Source organism: Corvus brachyrhynchos, unplaced genomic scaffold (genome assembly GCF_000691975.1).
Source record: "Corvus brachyrhynchos isolate BGI_N302 unplaced genomic scaffold, ASM69197v1 scaffold514, whole genome shotgun sequence".
Lineage (NCBI taxonomy): Eukaryota > Metazoa > Chordata > Aves > Passeriformes > Corvidae > Corvus > Corvus brachyrhynchos.
The window spans coordinates 897,649-920,027 of record NW_008238319.1 but is presented as its reverse complement, the minus strand read 5'-3'; the positions used below and the strand labels follow the sequence as shown (position 1 = coordinate 920,027).

At 49.9% G+C, this 22,379-nt stretch overlaps 1 protein-coding gene across 1 annotated transcript in view; it reads right to left on the bottom strand.

Moving 5' to 3' along the window:
- Nucleotides 1-5,665: 5,665 nt before the first annotated feature.
- TCERG1L (transcription elongation regulator 1 like) overlaps nt 5,666-22,379 on the bottom strand; it is a 61,337-nt gene continuing 44,623 nt past the window's right edge. Inside the window, exons 10-17 of the mRNA XM_017733892.1 lie at nt 19,961-20,049; nt 17,327-17,481; nt 14,143-14,212; nt 13,210-13,339; nt 12,536-12,544; nt 10,311-10,400; nt 8,053-8,171; nt 5,666-6,606 (exon numbers count right to left, since the gene is read on the bottom strand). Of these exons, the coding sequence (XP_017589381.1) occupies nt 6,450-6,606; nt 8,053-8,171; nt 10,311-10,400; nt 12,536-12,544; nt 13,210-13,339; nt 14,143-14,212; nt 17,327-17,481; nt 19,961-20,049 (819 nt within the window). The 3' untranslated portion in view covers nt 5,666-6,449. The remainder of the gene's footprint in view (nt 6,607-8,052; nt 8,172-10,310; nt 10,401-12,535; nt 12,545-13,209; nt 13,340-14,142; nt 14,213-17,326; nt 17,482-19,960; nt 20,050-22,379) is intronic.

The following is a 22,379-nucleotide window of genomic DNA, read 5'->3' as shown; positions in this document are numbered from 1 at the left end:
CGGGATTAAAGGCATCGAGGAACAGGGGCTCATGCAGTGAGAACCCCTGCCCAAGCCCCCAGGAATGTGCTCTGGGAGGAGCAGGAGGATCCGGGTTTGTGGCTGGTGCTGGGATGGGAACCTAACATCCCCTCTCCTGAGCTCTCTCCTGGCACTCTGCATAATCTCCCCTAGAATTCCCAGGGTACAAAGCAAACAACCTCACAGCTTTTCTGGTTTGCTTTTCCCCAGGATCCCCCTCCCAGGGCAAAACTTTTCTCCAGGCAGAGGACAAGTGTGGAATACTTAAAGACACAGCAAAGTTGAGAGAAAAAAGAGAGGGACAAACAAAAACCAGGCGGGCCCCAGGATGAGCGTGGTGGGGAGCACAGCCTTGCTGGAAAGGGCAATCCCTTCTTTTCATGGAATGTTCCTCACTGGATAACCCTGGGGAGGCTCACAAAGCTGTCCAAGCAAGAGGTGGTTTTGGGAAGAGCTGAGGCCAAGCCATGGGATAACACAGGCCCAGAGGAGCCTGGAATGGGAGGGAAAGGACCTTAAAGGCCATCCAGTGCCACCCCTGCCATGGGCAGGGACACCTCCCACTGTCCCAGGCTGCTCCCAGTGTCCAGCCTGGCCTTGGGCACTGCCAGGGATCCAGGGGCAGCCCCAGCTGCTCTGGGCACCCTGTGCCAGGGCCTGCCCACCCTGCCAGGGAACAATTCCTTCCCAATCTCCCATCCAGCCCTGCCCTCTGGCCCTGGGAAGCCATTCCCTGTGTCCTGTCCCTCCATCCCTTGTCCCCAGTCCCTCTGCAGCTCTCCTGGAGCCCCTTTAGGCCCTGCAAGGGGCTCTGAGCTCTCCCTGGAGCCTTTTCCAGGTGAGCACCCCCAGCTCTCCCAGCCTGGCTCTAGAGGAGCTCCAGCCCTGGGATCACTCCATGGCCTCCTCTGGGCTCTCTCCAGCAGCTCCAAGTCCTGATGATATTGGACCCCAGTTCTGGACTCACCACTCCCAATACACAGAATAATTTACAGAAAAACCTGACTCGTGCAGCTCGTGGAAGCAGAGAGCAGGATATTCCTGCTCTTCGTTTCATGACTGGAATTTGTAGTTTCCTCTGTTTTTTAAATTAAAAGTCAAAATGGATTTTTTCAAAAACTGCCCAAAGCAAATACTTTAATTTTTAAGCAGTTCACTGCTCTGCTTTTCCCAAAGCATCCCAGGGCAATGGAGTTTCTGGTGTAGCAATTTCAGAGGCTGACATGGAGCAAACTCTCACTGTTCACTGCTGAGACCTCAGCAACAGAAAGCAGCGGCAGAGATCTGAAAGATTTCCTCATTTTTAATTAGTGAGAAGCCAAAGCCCCATCAGTGCCTCACCTGGGCTTCTCTCCTATCAGTGCCAGAAAAGAGGGACCATCAATTCTGCTGTGCTGAGACCATTCCTGGCTCTTCAACTCATCCCTGACAGCCCACACCCACCCAGGGACTGCAGCACCCAGAAACTCCCTTTATTTCCAGCAATTCCCTTTATTTCCAGGGTAGCAGCCCCAGGTGTTGGTGAGAGCCCAGCAGGGGTGGCAGGAGCAGCAGCCCCAGTGGCAGCACTCCAAACGTCACCTCACCTTCACCAAGTGGGGTTCCCCAGCCTGGACCAAGTGCTCCACGTCAGCAGATCCCACTTCAAGGGCACCGGAGACCCAAGGAAGGCTCAGGGCTGGGTTCAGATGTGCTGAGGTTGCCCTGCAAAGGAAAGGGCAGAGCAGCTCTTCCCCAGCGCCCACAGCCCTGAGCCAGCCCCATCCTGGACAGTGTGGGGGTGGGAATTATCCCAGGGGAGAAGAGTTGCAGTGTCCCTTAAAGGGACTGCTGTGGGGCCAGAGTAACACCCGGGGAGGGCCAGGGCTGGGAGCTGCTTAGAGCCAGGGAATCCCAGAACTGGAGAGGCTGGAAAAGCCCTCGGAGCCATCGAGTCCAACCAGCACTGCCCAGGCCACCCCTGCCCCGAGTGTGTCCCCAGGTGCCACCGCCCAGGGCTGTCACAGCCCTCCAGGGATGGGCACTCACCACAAACCGTGCAGACCTGCTTCCTTTGGCCACGGGCAGCTTTGGGCACAGCTCCCTCCACTCCCGGCTCTCCTCGCTCTGGGAATCACCAGTGGCTGCTGCAGGAAGAGGATTTGCCCTGGGTTTGTAACACCTCAGCTACACTGGATATTTTAGACAACATAGGGGCAGCTTTTGTTTCAAAATAAAGCCATAAAAACACCCGGCTGCAATTTGTAAGATCTGTGCAGAAGATCCAGACACATCAACCTCCAGCTGACTGTGTTTGAATTATTAAATCAATATTTTATTCTTTTAGGAGGAAAAACATCACATCTGAGGGGAAAATTATTTTTAATACAAACAAAACACGGGCCTTGAAAGTCCCAGCCTACTGTGCCTACAATGACAGCTCCTCAGATGGAGAAGGTCTTTATTAAAAATGCTCTTTAAAGTTAAATATAATCTTGTTTTGCAGGCAGTGCCTGTTCCAAGCAGAAGCACAGCTTTGCTGTGATTCCAGGGAAAGACTTCTCTCTTCAAAGGAGAAAAAGGAGAAATACATTTAAAAGATATTTTGTTTTGTGGGGTAAAGCCTGACCTGAGAACTGAGTGGTTTGGGTTGGAGGGATTTTAAGCCCATCCAGTTCCAACCCAACACCTGCCACTGTCCCAGGCTGCTCCCAGCCCCAATGTCCAGCCTGGCCTTGGGCACTGCCAGGGATCCAGGGGCAGCCACAGGGCTCTGGGCATTTTGATGGTTAATCCCAGCTGGTGTCATTGGTTCCAAACCAATGATGGCCAAATTGATTCCAACAGGAAAATGTGGAAAAATTCATTTAGAAAGATTTAGATGAGTCCTTCCAGCTCAGAAACTTTCCAGTAGGACTGGGGACTCCAGTGTCCTTGAAAAGTTGCCTGAAATGTGCACCTCAAACAAGCAGGAGAATTTACAAGGGACAGGGGTTTTTCCTCTCTAAATAGATAACAAGCTCAGGAAGAAGAGGAGTGTTCAGAGGATGTTCAGTGAATTGGCAAAGATTTCTTCGCCTTTTTTTAATCAAACCCTTCATTTTTACCAGCAACTACCTCCAGAATTACCAGCTACAGAAGGCACTGGGGGGAAGGAGATGATATTTAAGGTCCCTTCCATGCCAGACCATTTGATGATTTACCTTGGAAATTGTTCTCAGTGTTAAATATTGGCAAATTATTCACTTACATGGAGAAGGAGAAGGAAAGGGGATGGGGCTGTGGTCTGCAATGAAGGTGAGAGGACAAGATCAGCTCTCTAACTGTAAAAAAAACAACAAAAAATATATTCTTGATTTTTCTCCCAAAGCCAAACCCTGCTGAGCACCTGGATAAGGAAATACAGCGGATCAGAAAGCAGTTGTAGGCTCCTCCCTCCCACACAGGAGAGGAGGGAAAAAAAGTCCAATTTAGAGCAATTTTGACAAATATGAAGCATCCAGTCAGGGCTGAACCCAGTGCCCAGTTCCCAGCCAGATCCAGATCACTCCCTGCAGAAAAACTCCATCCCCTTTCCAAGGAAAAACACCATTTCTGCATTCCCAGTTTCTCCCTGTTTTCCCTCCCTGTGTGGAGACTTTAAACACAACAGCCTCAAGACAAGCACATGGAAGAAACCCATGGAAAACTGCCGGGATCCAAGAGAGCTCTGAGAAAAGCCAAGTTGCCAGAAGTGAATTCAGTGGGAAAAGCCAGGGGAGAGGCAACAATTCCAGGTGCCAGCAGCACTGCTGAGGTGATGCAATGGATGGATATTCCATTGACACTCGGGGCATAAATCAAGTGAAATTGCTCACAGAAGCAAACCCAAAGCATCTCACTGTGAATCCAGAAGAGTAAATTCGGAGCCTCCTGGGAACTTTGCCATCATTTGTTTTCATTTCTCTGACTTCTCTTCATTTCTGCTCGGGATTAGCTCCCCCAACAATGATCACAGCAATAGGGAAACCTGCTCCCAGGGGATGGGATCAAAGCAATATTTACCAAAGTAAGCCCAAGCAAAGAAATCAAAATATGAAGAACTAAGTTAAACCCAGTCACAACGTACTTAAAAAAGAGAACCAAAATGGCTTTAACTCTTGCTGAACCACTAAAAAATCTGTTGCCTTGTTGGGAGACTGAAAAGGAGAGAAAAAGCCATCCCAAACTCACCAAACCCTCCCAAAAATCATCTTTAGTACACCTTCACATTGCCCACTTTGTTTGGAATTTGTTCCCTAAGGATTTTGCCTTTTTCCTAAATAAACAAAGCCACATAACATTATCACCTTTGATTTTTCCTCCTATTTATCTTGGGTTCAGGCCAATATAATCCAGCTAAGGATGTAAGCACACAAATTGCTCCTCACTCACACAGCGTTACCCAAGCAAAGTCATTATCAGCATTTTATTGGCACGTGAAGCTAAAATGAACAAGCTCGAGCCCTTGGCAGCCCTTTCCACCTTAATTTAGCTTTTAATTACAACTCCCCTCATTTCCAGTGTCTTTTCTCGGGCAGGCAAACCCCGAGCTCCATCTGGAGATAGCCGGGGCTCATTCTCCTTCCCAGTGATCCCAGCAGCTGCAGACAGAGCCACTCTCCGTGCCCTGCACTGGGTGTTTGCAGAGGTTTCAGGGCTGTTCTCCCTGTGCTCTTGGTTGAACTGAAAACCATTAAAAACATCCCAGTCTTTGAAATGTTTTCTTTTTCCACCTTGAAAATGGTAAAAGAGCAGATGTCCAAAACGCCCAAGGCACTTACCTGAGCAGGAGAACATCCAGGAGATCCGTCAGGGTATGAAATCATGGAGCAACCGATGGAAAACACGGAGCAACTGGAGACTCCAGCAGGAAGCAAGGAAAGCAGCACCTGAACCTGGCCTGTGACAGGTGGCAAGGCCTGGGTCAGCCCTTCTCCTTGCACCTCCCCACCCTCACAGCCAGGAATTCTTCCCAATATCCCAGTAACCCTGCCCTCTGGCACTGGGAAGCCATTCCCTGTGTCCTGGCACTGTGAATTATTCCGAGTTCATTTTTCCACAGCAGCAGGAAGTTCCTTTATCTCTGTGACTATAAAAACACCCAGCACACACCTAAATAAAAATTACTGTGAGTTAGAGAAAATATCCCTCTCACTCCAAGGAAGCAGAAACCCATAGATTTAAGGAGCATTAACTTAAAATTTAGGTCTCCTGAGAAAAACATGACAACCACAGACAGAGCACATTTGGAGCAGCACAAAGGCAGAGACGTCCTGATGTTCCTCCAGCCATGACATCCTACCTGTGTAGCCAGCATGACTCTTTTGCTCCCAGCATCCTTGGATTTCTGATGGATGTCAATGGAATTTGCACTCAAATCCTGAGTGGAAGGAGCCCCCTCTGGTTTTCCATCTCTCCAGTAAAAATCACAAACCCTGTGTTATTTTACCCATTATTTCATGGAATCCCAGAGTATCCTGAGCTGGAAGGGACCCACAAGGATCCAGTCCAACCCCTGACCCTGCACACACACCCCGACAATCCCACCCTGTCCCTGAGAGCGTTTTCCACTTGAGCTCTGGCAAAAATCTCTTCAAAAACTTTCACCCCTGAGATCCCCCTGAAAACAGGTTTGAAATGCTCCTTAATTACAAAAGTTAAATATTTATTTATACAAATATGATGAGAAAAATCTCATGCAGACTCTTCACACACAGGAACAGAACCCAAATCCGACTGGGATGGCTTCACCAAAGAACTGGGGTTGGAAGGCTGAGGGGGCCGTGGCGCTGTCCTGGAGCACCGCCCACGGGAAGTTCTGGATCAGAGAGTTCTCCTATGGAACATGTGCCAAGATTTTCACACTCTTCACCAAGATTAACAATTAATAGCTGATTACTACTACTCAGAGGACTGGACAGAGACAGATGAGCAGCGGGAGTGGATCCTGCAGACCACCAGACCCCACACACTTGGTGGAAATGCAGAGTTGCCAAAAGATTGCTTGAGATAATTCCCCTAAATGATGGAAATGCCTTGAGATTGCTCTGGATGGCATCTGCTTCTGCTTAATTATAAACCTGCATTGGAGTAATAACTTGTGTATATTACAAGTAATTTGCATAATTAAAACAATTAAGGGATCGACGTATCATGGCAATTAGAAATGCATCAAACTCTGGATGTTGTACAAAAGAGAGCTTCAATATGAAACATTAATTCTTTGAGAACAAAATATCCTTCCCATTCCTGCAGAACAGCCTTCCCAAATCCAATGGATGGCCCATAAACTCCATTTAGAGGCATTTTCCCTCGGGATCCCCCACTCCTGGTGGTGCTGTTGGACCCCAAGTGCTTCATCCTTCCTCGGAATCCCTTCCCACAGCCACAGCCCGGGCTCGTGTCTTTATTGCCAGTTTCAGTTGCTTTTATCTCATTTTCCGTAGCCTTATCCTGTTTTCCTTGTCCCTCTTTTTGAGAATAAGAATGAACTGGTTGAAAAAATGCTCCTGGTCCTTCTTCTTCTGGACGAGGCGGAAGCGCTGATCGCGGCCGTACTTCTCTGCGAATTCCTTGAAGGTTGTCCTGTGGGAAACAGAGATGTTGGGAACCTGGGACTCGGCCAGGCCACCCCCAGGCTCCTGGACCTGGATCCACACCAGAACTGGGGGGGGCTCTGGGAATGTTTGACAGGAGTGGGATGGTAAATCTGGGATGAAGAAGGGCCAGACCACGCCAGGGCTTTGGACACCTGGAGCAGCCTGCAGTGAGCAAGGATTACCTTTGGGATTTGGAAATGGGTTGATGGTTGGCAGGAGGCTGCTGAGCCACTAACACCACGCTCACAGACCAGTGACAAGGAGTTTTTATTTGAACTCCTGGATATTTTGTATTTCCAAGGCAAGCTCTCTCCTAGCAGGGTTTTCTACCTTAATTTCCTTTCAGGCTGCATTCCCAGCTCCTTTCCCCAAGGCGACTCTTTGCTTTTTATTGGAAATATTTGGGATTTATTTCTCTCATTGTGTGCCTCAATCAAGGCAGGGAAAGGAGCTTCATCGGTGCTTCGGTGCCATGGGCAGCTCCCAAAACCCTTCAGGGTTGAAATGCTCCCTGGCCTCTGGGCCAGCACAGCTTTTCCCTTGGGGACTGGGAGTATGAGTGCTGGAAGCAGTGTTCGGGTGGGCCATCAGCCCAGAATATTCCTGGTTTTGTTGTAAAATGCTTCTTCCCATTACAACACTTGCTGCTTGTATCCATGTGCCCACACAGCTCATGCTGAGTAATTATCTGCATGTTTTAGTAGGGAAAACTAATTTCTGTGTTCCAGCAATTTAACAATGTTTATAATATGCACCCCTTATTTTCATGTGATTTACAAATGAGAAAGCACTGCCCTAAGCACTGCCCCTGCCCCTGTGTGAGTCTGGATCCGTCACTTGAAAAACAAAGTGAAAAATAAGTTGTGCCTTGCACGCTGTATTTTAATTTAATCACAGAGCTGTAGAGTCACAGAAGGGTTTGGGTCAGGAGAGACCTCACAGATCATCTTGTTCCAACCTCCTGCCATGGGCAGGGACACATCCCATGAATTTAAAGCGGTGGCATTAACAGGAACTTTGTAAACTTGTGTTTCTCTTCCACCAAACCCCAGGACTAAATATAATCTCTGGGTAACTTCACCTGCATGTGTGATATAGATGAGATTGAACATCGTGGTACTGATTTTCCATAAGTAATGTGTGTTCTATGACCACAGCATACACAGGAACACAAAATAAACGTGCTGTGCCAAGTACTGCACATCCTGAGGGAGAGAGGAGAGGGAGAGGGACAGAAAGAGGGAGAGATGGACAAAGAGATGGAACATTTCCTCTCCCAGGAATACAACAAAATATTGGGGAATATCAGGGAAGAAATGCCATCCCAGCATTAGGACAGGCATGTTCCACTTGCTGTGAAGCGTTCCGGGCTGAAAAGCTCAGCCTAAATGACAAAGCTGAGCTTCCCAACCCTTCCTAAGGCAATGCCCACCTTGGGGATAACTTGGATTCTTCCAGAAGCTTCTTGAATTCTTCCTTGGCCAACAGCAACTTGTTCTTCTTCTCTTTGTACTCCTCCCTGATCCGGGTCTTGACAAACTGCTCAAAAATCTGGCCAAGGAAGGGACACAAGACAAGGAGTTACTGAGAAAGCCTTTGGGCTGCTCCTGCCTCACCAAAGAGCTGCAACCCCAGTGCCTGCAGTCCTCACCTGCCCTCCCCACGTGTCCAGGAGGTGTTTTCATTCCATCACCTCCAAGGCAGGACAGGGTCTGTGTCCTGCCTGTAATGGGGTATTTAATTAAATGGTAACACTGTTTATATTAGCCCCAGAATCCCAGAATTCCAGACTGGTTTGGGTTGGAAGAACCTTAAAGCCCACGCAGCCTCACCCCTGCCATGGCCCATGGGCCCAGGCTGCTCCAAGGCTGATAAAATGATTCCACGATTCCAAGAAATGTGTCTTGATTGACTCATCACGGTCCAGGTGTTGTCCTTGCCCATTCCCTGACATAAATCCCAAACTCCCTGCTCAGGCTCTTTAGCAGCACTTTCCATCCTGGCAGCTCCTCATACATTTTCATTCCTGTATTTCCTTATTATTTCATTTCTTTTTTTTTTTTCCTTAGGAAGGAAAATATTGGAAAGGGAGTAAATGAAGATGTATGTGCCCCATCCTCTGGTAAATACCTACAGGAAGCTCTCTGGAGAACCACAGGACAATATGGAATAAATCCATTTTTCATCCTGTTTATTTTAAAAATGGACAATTCCGTATTCAAAATTATTCTTTCTGCAGGATGACAAAAGACTTTTAAGGAAGAGAAATAACCACAGAACAGCAGTGTTCACTGCAAGATCCCTGCATCTCCCCTGAATTTTGTAGCCTCATCTGCAGACTTTGGGATCCCTGGTGAAAATTAATGCCCAAATTATCCAGGCAGCAGAACTCCACATCCCTTTGGAGCTCCCCAGAAAAACCCAAGCTTTGCACAGAGCCCCCAGCCAGGCGCCAGTGCTCTGTCCAGTGGGGTCTGTTATTGCAAACCGCAGCCCTAAATCCTGCCAGACTCCTGGAAAATGTCCTGAACAATGAAAATTCAGCAGTGTCTCTACAATATTCCAGTAATTCAGGGTAGAACCGTTACCTTGAGGCCATTTCCCTCCCTACTGCCAGGTTTTCCAGGCTCAGGAGTTATTCCTGAGTCCCAAAGAACAGGATCCCTGTGTTCCAACCTCCTCGTAGCACTTGCTTGTCCAAGGAGACAGCACTGGGAATCCCAGGATAGCCCGAGTGGGAAGGGACCCACAGGGGTCCTGGAGCCCAACTCCCAGATGCCCCAAAATCCCACCCTGTGCCTGCTGAGCATCACTCCCGCTGGCCAGAGCCAAACCTATGGGCGTCCCCAGGGAGTCCTGATTTTATGGAATTCTTTCATCCTCCCGAGACAACTGCTCCGGGATCCAGGGCCATGTGGGAGGTGTTTGTGAAACAGAGATTTAGAAGAAACATAAAGATTTTAGTTATAGGCTAGCTGTGTTGAGATTAGTTGGACTAGGAAAGAACTTGGGCTCAGTGAGAGTTAATTAAAATAGTTAGGAGAGCTGGACCTGAAACGGGTTTTAAGATGTTAGTAACTGATTGCCAAATAACTGATGATCTGTCATTTGCATGTTTGCTTAGCTGTGCTTAGAACGAGGAATAGAAACTTTGATAAGTTGGTGTAGGTAACAAGGACAATTACCAATTTCCTCCCTTGGTGGGAACCCGTTCAAAAGTCACGCCAAGAGGAAACTTAGAGGTCACTAAAGTAATTCGGATTGTTAAAGTTCAAAAAGGCAAAAAGGCCAAAATGAGGAAGATGAGTTACTTCATCTTTCTTGGGACCACTGACCCAATTCAAGACCACTGACTCCATTCAGGACACACACTATGCATGCTTAATGACATTTAAGCTCATTTCCATATGAAGCGGAGAATGGGAGGTGTTAATGTTATGAATATGCATTTGTATTTTGGATATTCATCATATTTGGAAATAAAAAGTGTCGTGTTTGCTTGGATCGGGGCCCTGCAGCTGAGGGAGCTATCCCACGCACTGCCCAGTGCCAAATAAAACATGCACTTTCTAACTCGAAACTGTTAGAGAGTTTTTGTCCGTCTCAGTTGGATATCGATACTAGATCAATATTCATATCTTGGTAAATCATTTGCTGCAGACAGGGCTGGGCTGGGCAGCGCTCACTCACCTGCTTCCTCTCCTCGGGGTTGAGCAGGAGGTACCGCGGGTCAAACACGATCTTGTGCAGCTCCTTCTCCCACGTGGAGAACGCCGACACCTGGGAGCATAGACAGTGGCGTCACGGAGATTTAATGAGGGTGGGGAAGGAGCAAATGCTCCGAGGTGAGCACAGAGAGGAGCTCCGAGAGCTGAGGAACGCTGGGCAGGGTTCTCGGGGCGGCTGAAGGTGAATGTGAATGTCTGTGGCAGAGCCCTGGTCACCCCCACAGCGCCAGGAGTGATTCGCTCCAGGACACCTCAGCGAGGCTCCGGGAGAGGTCCCCCCACATCTGTGGTGGAAGGAATCCACAGCAGGCAGGGAAATGCCAGTTTGGGGTGCTGTTTGTGCAGCAGAGACACCGATTCCCACTAAAGGAACGTTCACTCCAGAGCTGGAATTGTGACCCAGCTGAGGCACCCGGGGAAAGCTGGCAGTGAACATCTGCAAAGCACCGCATCCCCACAGCCACTGGCATGGGAACACCACATCCTGCAGGGCTGCTGCCAGCTTCGTGGAGTCATGGAATCGTGGAACGGTTTGGCTTGGAAGGGACCCCAAAGACCACCCAGACCCATCCCCTGCCTGGGCAGGGACAATTCCCACTGTTTCAGAGGCTTCTACAGCATCTCTGGTAATTTGCTGGCTACAGAAAAATCTGAAGGAAATAAAATATTCTAATTACTCCATCTAATTACAAAAGAGTGAATTCACTAGAAAAACAAGGATGTGAAGTATAATTAAACAGAGTAATTAACACTCCAGCAGGAAAGCTCTGATGAAGCAAAGTGACTTTAAGTGGACTCGTTTTCCTCTCAGAGTGGTTTGAGATTGGAAAATCCAAAGCTCTGGCTGCCTCTGGGGATTTGAGGCCATGTGCCCACAACATCCCCTTCCCACAGCCTGAGGTCCCCTCCTGGTGCCCTCCTTGTCCTGAGCTCTGGAGTCCCCAGCACCAGGAATCCTCTTTTCCTGGTGTCTTTTACACTCTCCTGGACATCAGTTTTGTTCCCACACCCCAACTCTGAGCTCCAAGCTAATTAAGCTCAGACTAATTCATCACATAACCGTTTCAGCTGATGATTTTGTGTTCAGCAATTATTACATTGCACATTTGGCAGACGTCACCTAAAATAACCTGGTATTTCACTTCACACACAAATCCCCCTCTCTCCCCGGGACTGAGAAGGGAAAACCTTGAGAAAAAACACCCCATGGAATCCTCTCAAAAGTCTGGAGAGCAGCCCAGCAGGGAGGAGACTTTCCTGGAAATGCTGGCTTAGAACGTGGATACTTTGATGCTGTGAGGGGAGGGAGCCAGGAAGAACTTTAAATTTTCCTCTTTCTCTTAGAATTGTGTGGAAACTTTGAAACTTCCAGAAGAATATCCAGATTACATTTTGACACAGGAAAACTTGCCCCAGACTTCAGAATAAAGAGTGCCTGTCTCTTGGAGCTCCCCCAAACCCTCATCTCTTTTTAAAATGTTACAATCAATATTCTTCTGTTGACATAATTTCTGTAGGAAGCTGCAGAACTCCACTGGCAAACTCCATCTGCTCCGGGCTCTTTGCGATTCCATCCAGCAACTCCTTGAGAGACAACAGCACGAGGAGGAAAGGGCAGGGGATGGTCATTAAATAATGAGATTTAAGTGGCATTAATGGTCTCCCTGTGCTTCAGCCATGCCAAGCAGCTGATGCTGAGCTGGACAGCTCAAAAATGCCCAGGGCAAGAGCAAAGTAACCTCCTCTCTCCCCATTTTTAAACAACAGCAAAGCCAAACACCGAATTTCCCAAATTTCTTAATTTTAGGAGCAAATCTTACATAGAAACACCTGAAGATCCTGTTCTAGACCATCCCTAATTCTGCCAAATATTGAATTACTGCCCCCGAGTTCAAATCTGCCAGCAAAGTCTGCACCCAGGGCTCATTTATGGCCCTTCTGCATTTCTGAAGCACAAATAACAAGATGTATTAATAAAGCAGCTCTGGCGTGGAGATAATTTGCTGCTGAAGCTCTAATTATCCCCCTTTAAAGCCTGCTGATTACTGGGATAAATTTTGTAGGCTTTACTGCCTGACAACAGCCACCTTGGGCTGTATTTCCTTACAGGAATGACATTCCCTTTATGGAATACACGTGGCAACGTGGGGGGAGGCAAAAAATCTGCACCCACTGCTCATTTTACACCTCCCTGTCCTCGCTGAGCCCAAACCCAGAGCGCTCCCTGTTCCTGCAGCTCAGCACAGCTGGAACCATCTGCAGAACATCCTTTCCCAAGGATTTTTGTAAACATTAATGGCTTTATGCTGCCAGAGGGCAGGGATGGATGTGGCACTGGCAAGGAATTGTTCCCTGGGAGGGTGGGCAGGCCCTGGCACAGAAGAAGAAAAGAACTCAGAGCAGCTGGGGCTGCCCCTGGATCCCTGGCAGTGCCCAAGGCCAGGCTGGACATTGGGGCTGGGAGCAGCCTGGGACAGTGGGAGGTGTCCCTGCCCGTGGCAGGGGTGGCACTGGATGGCTTTTAAGATCCTTTCCAACCCAAACCATTCATGATTCCATGACTTTGCACAGCCAGTAAGTGAAATTGGCTCCCCACTGCTGGAATCACTGGAATTTGTGGTGCTGGACACTCAGGAGCTGCCCAGGACCACTCCTGATGTGTGAGGTGCTGACCAGGACACGTCCTTTGCTCTTTGGGGTTCCTGTAGAGCCCTGGGATGGGCTGTGCCCACAGCCCCGTGCCCTGCTGAGCCACTGCCCGCTGCAAGAGCTGCTGCCTCTGGCTGTCCCTGGGTGTGTCTCTGGGAATCTGTCTGGAAAGGGCTCCCAGTTCCCGCGGGTGGCAGCGGGGGAAACGCCACCGGCAGGGCGATGTCCCGGAAGTGCGCGATGCGCTCCCCCAGCGGCGGCGAGCTCCGCGCGGCCGAGCCCTGCTCCCCTCCGTGCCGCGCCTCGGCACCGCCCGGGCCCGCGGCCGGGCACTCCTCGGTCCTGTGCGGGGCAACACACACGAGAGGCCAGCAGTGGTCACTGGGGGACGCGGGTTAGTCCTTTTAATCCTCCCCGGGCCCTTGCAGAGCCTCCCCCACGTGGAGTGGACGCTCACAGATGGGAAAGGCCCCAGAGCTGCGGCTGGGTACCAACCGTGGGCTGGAGGCAGCTCCTGCTGAGGGAGGAGCGTCACCGGGGCCATCGGAGGGCTCTGACACCGCAACTGAAGGTGCAGCGAAGCCACAGCTTCATACAGCCCTTGCCAAGGAGGGCAGACTTTAAAGGGCTCTTTTTCTCATGCCAGAGATGACAATAAAGAATTCAATTCTGCACATCTACAATAATCCACCACAAACCCTGTGCCTGCCCACTCGGAAGGACACCCGGAATGGATCTGGGAAGTCTGCACGCCTCAAAATTGCTTTTTCAGTCGTGACTTCAGGAGAACTGAAGCACACGTGGTAATAAAGGTCAGTAACAGCAGCACCTGGGGCTGGTTCTGGGCCTGCAAACCTGGGAGCAGGGAAAAAACTGCTGCACTTCAGTGAGGGAAAGCTTTTATCCAGTGCCTTTGGAGTAACTCCACAGCCTGGTAGCCTTGTCTGTAACCATTGCAAAGGAAGAGTTACCCAGACAAAAATGAGAAACAGAGGTTACAGAGAATCCTGGCTCTGGTGAGGACTGGGCACCTGAAAATGGCTCCCATCATTTACCCACACAGAAGAAAATCTGCATTTAAATTGCCCTTCTTTGTACCAACCCTTCTCACCATTAGACAGAGACAAGAAAACGTCAGAACTTACTTATTTCTCTTAGTTTTGATGCTCAGATCATCGTTTTCATCCCCTGGACAAGAGCTAACACACTTGTCTGCTGAAAAGAAGTAAGTCATTATCAGATTTGAACAAGATAAATGGAAGTACAAATTTCTCAAATTGACTTCTCTTCCCTTGTCTTTGCAGCTCTGGTATTTCCTGGCTTTCACTCCCCACAGAGGGTTTAAAAAATAACAAGTATTTTATAAAATCCTCGGAATTGCCTTCATCCAAATGGAAGCAACAGCAATAAAGTGACCATTTTCAGTCAGCAAAATTCCTCATTCTTCATTCATGACATGATTGCTTTAAATCTTGTTATTGTTTCACCTGATCCTCTCTCCTCCCTTCCCTACAAACAGCAGCTAAAGACATTCCTGCAAGATCATTTCCATGCTGGCACTGAAGGATTCACTGGAGGTGACTCCCAGCAGAGCTTCCCTCCTTTCCCACTTCTCTTCCTCCTATCAGCCAATCTAAGGCTGCTTTCCCAGGAATTCCAGCAGCACCTGGGGAGATCCAACACCCTCCACACTCCTGAGGCTGCAGAGCAGCTCCAAGGCAGTGTCACCCCCTGGTCTGACCTGAACACGGGTCCCTGAGGGACTCAGAGCCTGGATCTGCAGTCACAGACAAGGGGAACAAACACTGAATTCTGAAATGGCTTCTCCTCACCTCCACCAGCAGCAGCTCTCACCAAAGCCCAAGGGACACAGCACCAGCAGTCACATCCCTGCAGTGCCTGCACTGAAGGGTCCCCAGCACCTGGGCTGGGAAATATTCATGTGCTGTTTCTAGGGATGGGCTTCAGACTCTTGTCTGAACGCCAAAGGGTCCAAAGGATCTGCAGGAATTCAGTAAATGACATCATCACTGGTTTTCAGTAGGAATTCTACCAACTGTGTCCAGGGCCAGGCTGGACACTGGGGCTTGGAGCAGCCTGGGACAGTGGGAGGTGTCCCTGCCATGGCAGGGGTGGCACCGGGTGGGTTTTGAGGCCCCTCCCAACCCAACCATTCCATGATTTGATGACTCCATAATGTCCGTTTTCATTTAATTAGCTGGAAAAACTTCCTCAGCCTGAGCACCCAGACAGGCCAGGAGCAGCTGAAGGAAGAGATCAAAGCAGATAAATTGCTCTGGGCCCTGGGAGGAGCTGCTCCTCCCCTCCAGCCCCATGGGATGGCCTGATGGGAACCCATTAGGGAAGAGCCACATCAACCTCCTGGAACAAACACTTGGTGGAGGAGGAGTAATTGATAAATGAGTAATTTTTCATTTATGCCCAAATTTAAAAAGCACTTGATCCTTCAGCAGAGACAGCCCAGAGCATCCCATGGATAACTTTGCTTGACATCTTTTATTTTCAGATGTTTGATTTGAAAATTCTAATTAAAACTCAGCAGCAGCCACTCAGCTAAATAAATGTGGGAAGCATTGCTGGGCACACTCAGCTCGTTGGTGTTATTTATTTACTGAAGATTACAAGCTCAGAGGAGAGGTAACAAATAATCCCCTCACCTCAGAGCTGATCTACACTAATTATAACCTGCTCCAGCACTCAGCAACCACAAGGCCCAATTACAACAGGGAAGATTAAGACTACTTAACAACAATGAAAGTCATGGCCATAAAAAACCAGGAGCATGAATCAAATCTTTGTGGTAGAGATAATAAATAAGAAGGATGGAACACAGCAAAAAATAGATTTTTGAAGTGGCACCTATCAGCCCCGATTTTAAACTCCTCAGTTAATTAATTACAGAGCAGGAACAATGACCCTCAGCTTTGTCTCTGGCCATGCCTTGGCAGGAATTCACTGTGCTTTCAATAGATCCTGCAATAAAAGCTCTGTTTCCACCCTGCAGAATGAATTCCAGCAGGTAGGCTTTGGAGGAATTAGATACACAGCTAAAGTTCTTCCAGCCATGCACAAAAATTGTACAGCAATATATACACAGGCACCTGCTGATGGAAATTCCTAGAGAAAAATGGAATTACAGGCTGTGTGGATAAGGAGGACACAGACAGAGAACCCTCCTTGGAGCTGCTTTTCTCTGACAGAAAAGCTGATAATGGATCCCTTTTATCTCCCTGCAGGCACGGGGTTGTAATGGTTAACTGGGGGTTTGCAGGGGTTCTTTGGGGTTTGCAGGGGTTCATTGGGGTTTGGAGTGGTAATTTGGGGTTTGGAGTGGTTAATTAGGAGTTTGCAGTGGTTCTTTGGGGTTTGCAGGGGTTCATTGGGGTTTGGAGTGGTTCACTGGGGTTTGCAGTGGTTATTTGGGGTTTGCAGGGGTTAATTAGGAGTTTGCAGGGGTTCATTAGGGGTTTACAGCAGTGGATCACAGCCAGTGCCCAGCCCTGCTGGCCTGAGGGGACAGGCAGGTCCTGCAGCATGCTGCCTGGCAGTGCCACCACCCTGATTCAGTTATGAAACACTGCACTTGCACACAATGACAAAAGCCTCGCTTCTTTCCCCCTCCGCTCTTCTCCCTCACCACTAGAGAATTCCAAGCAGCAGCTGAAGGATGGTGACTGTTCTTTCTCCACCAAAACCAGAATACTGAAGAATTCCAAGCAGCCAGCCAAGGCCAGGAGCAATTCCAAGGACTGCCGTGACTGATGTCCCCCAGTAAGGGACAGCAGTCCCAGTAAAGCCAGTGTGAAGCCTCAGGAGCACTGGCACAGGACAGAGCAGCTCCCAGGAGCAGGGGAGCCTTTGCACCAAGCCTCTCAGTGCCCATTAGAGATTCACTGCTGGGATTTTCCCTCCTCCACAGCTTGGCTGGATGATCATTAGCCATGGAGTGTGTGCTCTGGGAGCAGCTGAGTAATGCACTGCTAATGCATTCCTAATGTACACCCTGACTCGGGCAATAAAACACACTGTGCCTTCTGAGAGGGATTGTATCCATCAAAGATTCATCTCCTAAAGGAAGCCACCTGCTTCTTCACTGCCAGGAAGGAGAAGGCTCAATCCCCAGCTCAGCATTCCAGTGAAAACAAGGATTTTGCAATGCACATCAATTTCCACGCAATCCTCCATCAGGAATCTCCCCGGGACACCCACTCTCACTCCGGGTCTCAAACCTCCACCTCCACACTCAGCTCCAGGTTCCAGGGGCTACTGGAGTTTAGGAAGAGGCCCCCAGTGCCAGGGTTTAGTTACTTGCTGCAGCCTCCAGCTTGCGCTTGTGCGGGGGGTCCTCGAGCAGCCGCTTGATGTCCCCGCGGTGCCTCAGGTCCAGCGGCCGCTCCCACACTGACAGCTGCATGGTGGGGTTGAAGAAGAACACGCGGTCATCTCCAGTCCAGACTACACACCTGCTCCAAGCGATAAACCAGCCTTAGAGCGAGGCCAGCGACAGGAACCGTGCCCGCAGCGGGGGCACTGCAGCCCTGAGGGGCACCCCGGGGACACCGCGGGGAGCCCGGCCTGGCCCTGCCCTGCCCTGCCCTGCCAGCCCCCCGGCACCCCAGGCAGGGAATGCTGTTCTCACCCACACACGGGCACAGACAGGGCTGAAACAGCCCCAAAAGCAGCAGGTGAAACAGTCTGTCAGGGAAGGGCAACAGGACCAGGTGAGGAGAAGGCCGTGGTGCTCCCAGCAGAAGCAGCCCCAGGGAAGGACATTCCGGGTTCTGGAGCCGTGGCTGAGAGCAGCCACCCGGCACCCCAGGCAGGGAATGCTGTTCTCACCCACACACGGGCACAGACAGGGCTGAAACAGCCCCAAAAGCAGCAGGTGAAACAGTCTGTCAGGGAAGGGCAACAGGACCAGGTGAGGAGAAGGCCGTGGTGCTCCCAGCAGAAGCAGCCCCAGGGAAGGACATTCCGGGTTCTGGAGCCGTGGCTGAGAGCAGCCAGGGGCAGGAGCTCTGGCTGTGGGGCTGTGTGGCCCTTGCCTCGATGCCACAGGCTGGGGAGGGGGGGCGGGGGGGGCCCCTTGAGAGGTGCCACCACAGCATCCCTGTGCCATCCCTGTGCCAACCCCATGGCATCCCAATGGCATCCCAACAGCTTCCCCATGGCATCCCCACAGCATCCCTGTGCAGCCCCCATGGCATCCCAGCCAGCTCCCACCTGCTCTGACAGGTCCCCCTGCCACCCCAAATCTTTAGGATGATTTTTAGGGCTCTGTTTGGGATCTGCTGAACGTGACCCAGCTCTGCAGCAGCAGCCGCGGTCCCTGGGCTTGGCCAGGGAAATATGCATGGCAGCAGTTCAGCTCCTTGTCCTGACATTCATTTGGAATCAGCCAAAATAATATGAAAATAACTATTGCACCATCCTTAACAGACATTCAAAAACCTGGAGATGTACGTCCCTAAATTTATATGTAAATAAACAAACAGAATTTCCATCTCAGGCTGGCGCTTCCTGAATCCCAATGAGAACTAAACCTATTCTGAGACACACACACTGCTGGGAGGAAAATGCTGCTGTCTCTGAAGCAAAATTACCTGGAAGGAACCAACCTCATAATTACAAGCTCTGATGATTAATTGTTATTAAAAGCAGGGTTCAAAGCTGGGTTTAAAAGGGTCTGGTCCAGGTAAAAGACTGGAAACAGGAAAAGTGCTCCATCACTGCAGGGTACTGCCATAAAATAACCCAACACACCCCGTGTAGGGCAGGGAAGATCCCATAAAATTGGCTGCACAAACCCATGGAAGTTTTGGCATCCTTGATTCAGTGACATGCACATGATAAATATCTTTACTAACCTTTCTGACATATTGCCTATGTAACTATGTAATATATAGTACACATCCTATAAACACTACATGAATACTCCACGTCTCTTCATGCACAATGGTGTGGATCACAAACCACTGGGTATCTATCTCACAAGAGAGGTTCTTCCTCGAGTTGGAATGATTTGGAAGAGTTATGGGACTGTGGGAAGCTCTGTTCTCCCAGAAACCCCAACCCAGCAGGCCCTGGAGAACACCAAGGGGGTGGACAGGAACAGTCCCAAACCAAGGCTCCAGAAATACCACAGCTGTTCCAGAAGGAAGGGAAAAATCCAGGCATTTAGGTGAAGAGACAGACTTGGCTGGTAGGGATGGATGGGATATTGGGAAGGAATTGTTCCCTGGGAGGGTGGGCAGGCCCTGGCACAGGGTGCCCAGAGCAGCTGGGGCTGCCCCTGGATCCCTGGCAGTGCCCAAGGCCAGGCTGGACATTGGGGCTGGGAGCAAAGATCCCATGGATGTCAGCCCCTAAATAGAAACTAATTATTATAGGGGTGAAGGAGACAAAAATCCTTCTGTCAACCTCTCAGGGCAGAAAGTGCAGAAGGGTTTATCTGCTTAGAAATGTCACAAGAGCTTTGGTGACATGACAACAGCTCATGTTGTCACCTGATGGGGAATGTGCTCAGGGAACCTGGACCATGAGACACAGCCTGTGGCACACAGCCTGCAGCCAACACCAGCTCTGCAAGACAGGCAGAGCCCCCCCTGCCACTGAAAGAACTGGGAGAGAGAGGATCTGGCCTCAAAAAGCAACCTTTTCTTTTAAATCCTGGTTTTCCTCTCTGCTCAATCCAAGCACCACCCAAGCTGAGACACAGCGAGGCAGAGCCCAGCCTGCAGATCCCAGGGATCTGGGTGGTGGCCGTGGCTCCCCCCCCCAGTCTCCCTAAGGCTGTGATTAACGAGGAAAAGCTCTGCCAGGCGCTGCACCAGGAACCCAGCGTTGCTGCTGAAGCCCTGGCAGTGTTTTGCCCATGCCCCAGCCCAGGACGGCACTGTGGGAAGGGGGTGGCACTGGGGAAGGGCTCTGGCACCTCCTCACCATGGGGATCCCGGCACTGGGGTGGACGCCACGGGCTTGTTCCCGTTGGAAGCGCTGTCAGCCTCACTCACGAGTTTGAAGGAGTGATCCTGGAGAGACACAGAGAGGAATGAGTTAACAAATAAAGCTGGAGCAGAGAACTGTTCCTGGTGTACAAATCACCCCTCGGCCTGGAGTGGGTCACCTCAGGGCCAGAATTCCAGGAGAGGCTTTATGGACAGCCAGCTGCCTCTGGAGCAGCCCAGATAAAGGGGAAGGGCTAAAAATGCCTCCCCACTTAGAGCAGTGTAAGGGACAAAGCAGCCAACACCTTCTGTCCACACCAACGGGTCCCTTGGGAGAGTGGGATGAGGGATAACTCCAAGTGTGGCTCTGACCAGGACAGGAACGAGCCTGGGAGCAGCGGGGGCTCCCCAGAGCCCAGGGAGGGCCCTGTGCCAGCTCTGCTCCTTCCCTGCTCCTCTGGGACTGCTCAGGGACATCACCACTGCCAGGGTGACTGATTGTCCCCCAGCTGCACCTCTGTCCCCATCAAACAGCAAAAACACGTTTGGAGCTGCTGGAGAGTCCAGATGAGGCCACAGAGCTGCTCCCAGGGCTGGAGCCCCTCTGGAGCCAGGCTGGGAGGGCTGGGGGTGCTCACCTGGAGAAGAGGAGGATCAGGGAGAGCTCAGAGCCTCTTGCAGGGCCTTGTGTTTATGCATTTTGATGCATTTCCCTTCATCCTGCATCCTAATGAGGGCATACACCAGCCAGGATTTGCTCTGCAGGATGAGCTGGACGTCAGGACACAGGAGCAATGGAAAACTTGTGGATGGAATTGCAGCCCCAAGTGCAGATTTTTTAGCTGCTTTTGAAGAGTATTTCTAACATCATTTTAATGGCACATTCCTTCGAGGCAACATAAAGGACATTGTGCTGCAGTTGGTGTTTTTATCATGTCTGTTCAATAGCTCAGGTGGAAGAAATCATATTTTTCAATGCCCAGAATGCTTCAGTCCAGTTGGAAAACTCTGGAACATCTCTGCAGAGATCACTCTACCTGCTGTTAAAGAGGGAAAGATCGCAGGAAAGTTAACTAAGACAAATTGTAGAAAGGCCAAGAGAAACATTTTTCACCCAACTTACTTTTTTTTTCCTCACTTTCTTCTGCTCCAGTTTCTCTATTACCATTGCATTAATTAGAAATTTAGGTAAATGACATAAGTGCCCTAATTTTTTATTTCTGCCAGGAGAACAATTAGGCCATTAGAAGTAACAAATGGTCTGGACTCATGTTGCCTGTTGAAAATTTCAAGCTGCATTATTTCTGACATGAAAAAAACCCCAACAAATAATAGTTGTTTTGGCCCATTTTTACCATAAGCAATGTCAGCTTTAGCAGAATCACTGTACCATTGGCTGGGGTTTTTTTCCCCTATTGTCATGGCTCATTAAAGTGCGCTGACTCTTGTGGATTCCCATTTCCTTTAGGTAAATAGTTATTTACATGAACTGCGACATTTTTCTTTGGTGACAATTTCTAATTGTTCAGGCAACCAAGGGTGATATATTAACCACTCTGAAGAAAGCTTCATCTATGAAATAAATTACTTGGAATTAACTATCCTTTCAAAAGAGGCAAAATTTCCAAATGGACAAATTAGACCCTTCTTAGCCACATATGGTAAGTGTTTTAAGCATTTCCCCACTGGTAGTTACTCTAGAGAACAATTCTTCATGATGGAGTGGAAGAGTTCTTAACTCATTTGGGGTCCTTTGCATGCCAGCGCTTGCCAGCGGCGGCTCTGACAGAATCGTTCCAGGGCTGAGCTCCGCCAGGCTTTGGGAACTTTTTGCTCCCGCATTTTTAACTCTTGCCGTGCTGTGCTGGGGACCAGGGACAGAAAAGCCACACCCTGGTGCGTGTTTTAGTTACTCTTCATCTTAAGTGAAAATTTGATTTCCAGCTTTAGTCTTTCTGAACAGATTGAGAGCAGCCCTGGGGAGAAAGATTTGGGGGTGCTGGTGGGTGAGAGGTTGGACATGAAACCCCCATGAACTGGGGCTGATCCCCCAGCATTTGCAGCAGGGGAGGGTCTGATTCTGCCCCTCTATTACACCCTCATGAGATCTCACCGGGAGCACTGACTCCAGCTCTGGGCTTCCCAGCACAGGAAGGACGTGGATCTGCTGGAGCAAGTCCAGAGGAGGACACAGAGATGCTCCAAGGGCTGGAGCCCCTCTGGAGCCAGGCTGGGACAGATGGGGGTGCTCACCTGGAGAAGAGGAGGATCAGGGAGAGCTCAGAGCCTCTTGCAGGGCCTAAAGGGGCTCCAGGAGAGCTGCAGAGGGACTGGGGACAAGGGCTGGGGGGACAGGACACAGGGAATGGCTTCCCAGTGCCAGAGGGCAGGGCTGGGTGGGGGGTGGGGAAGGA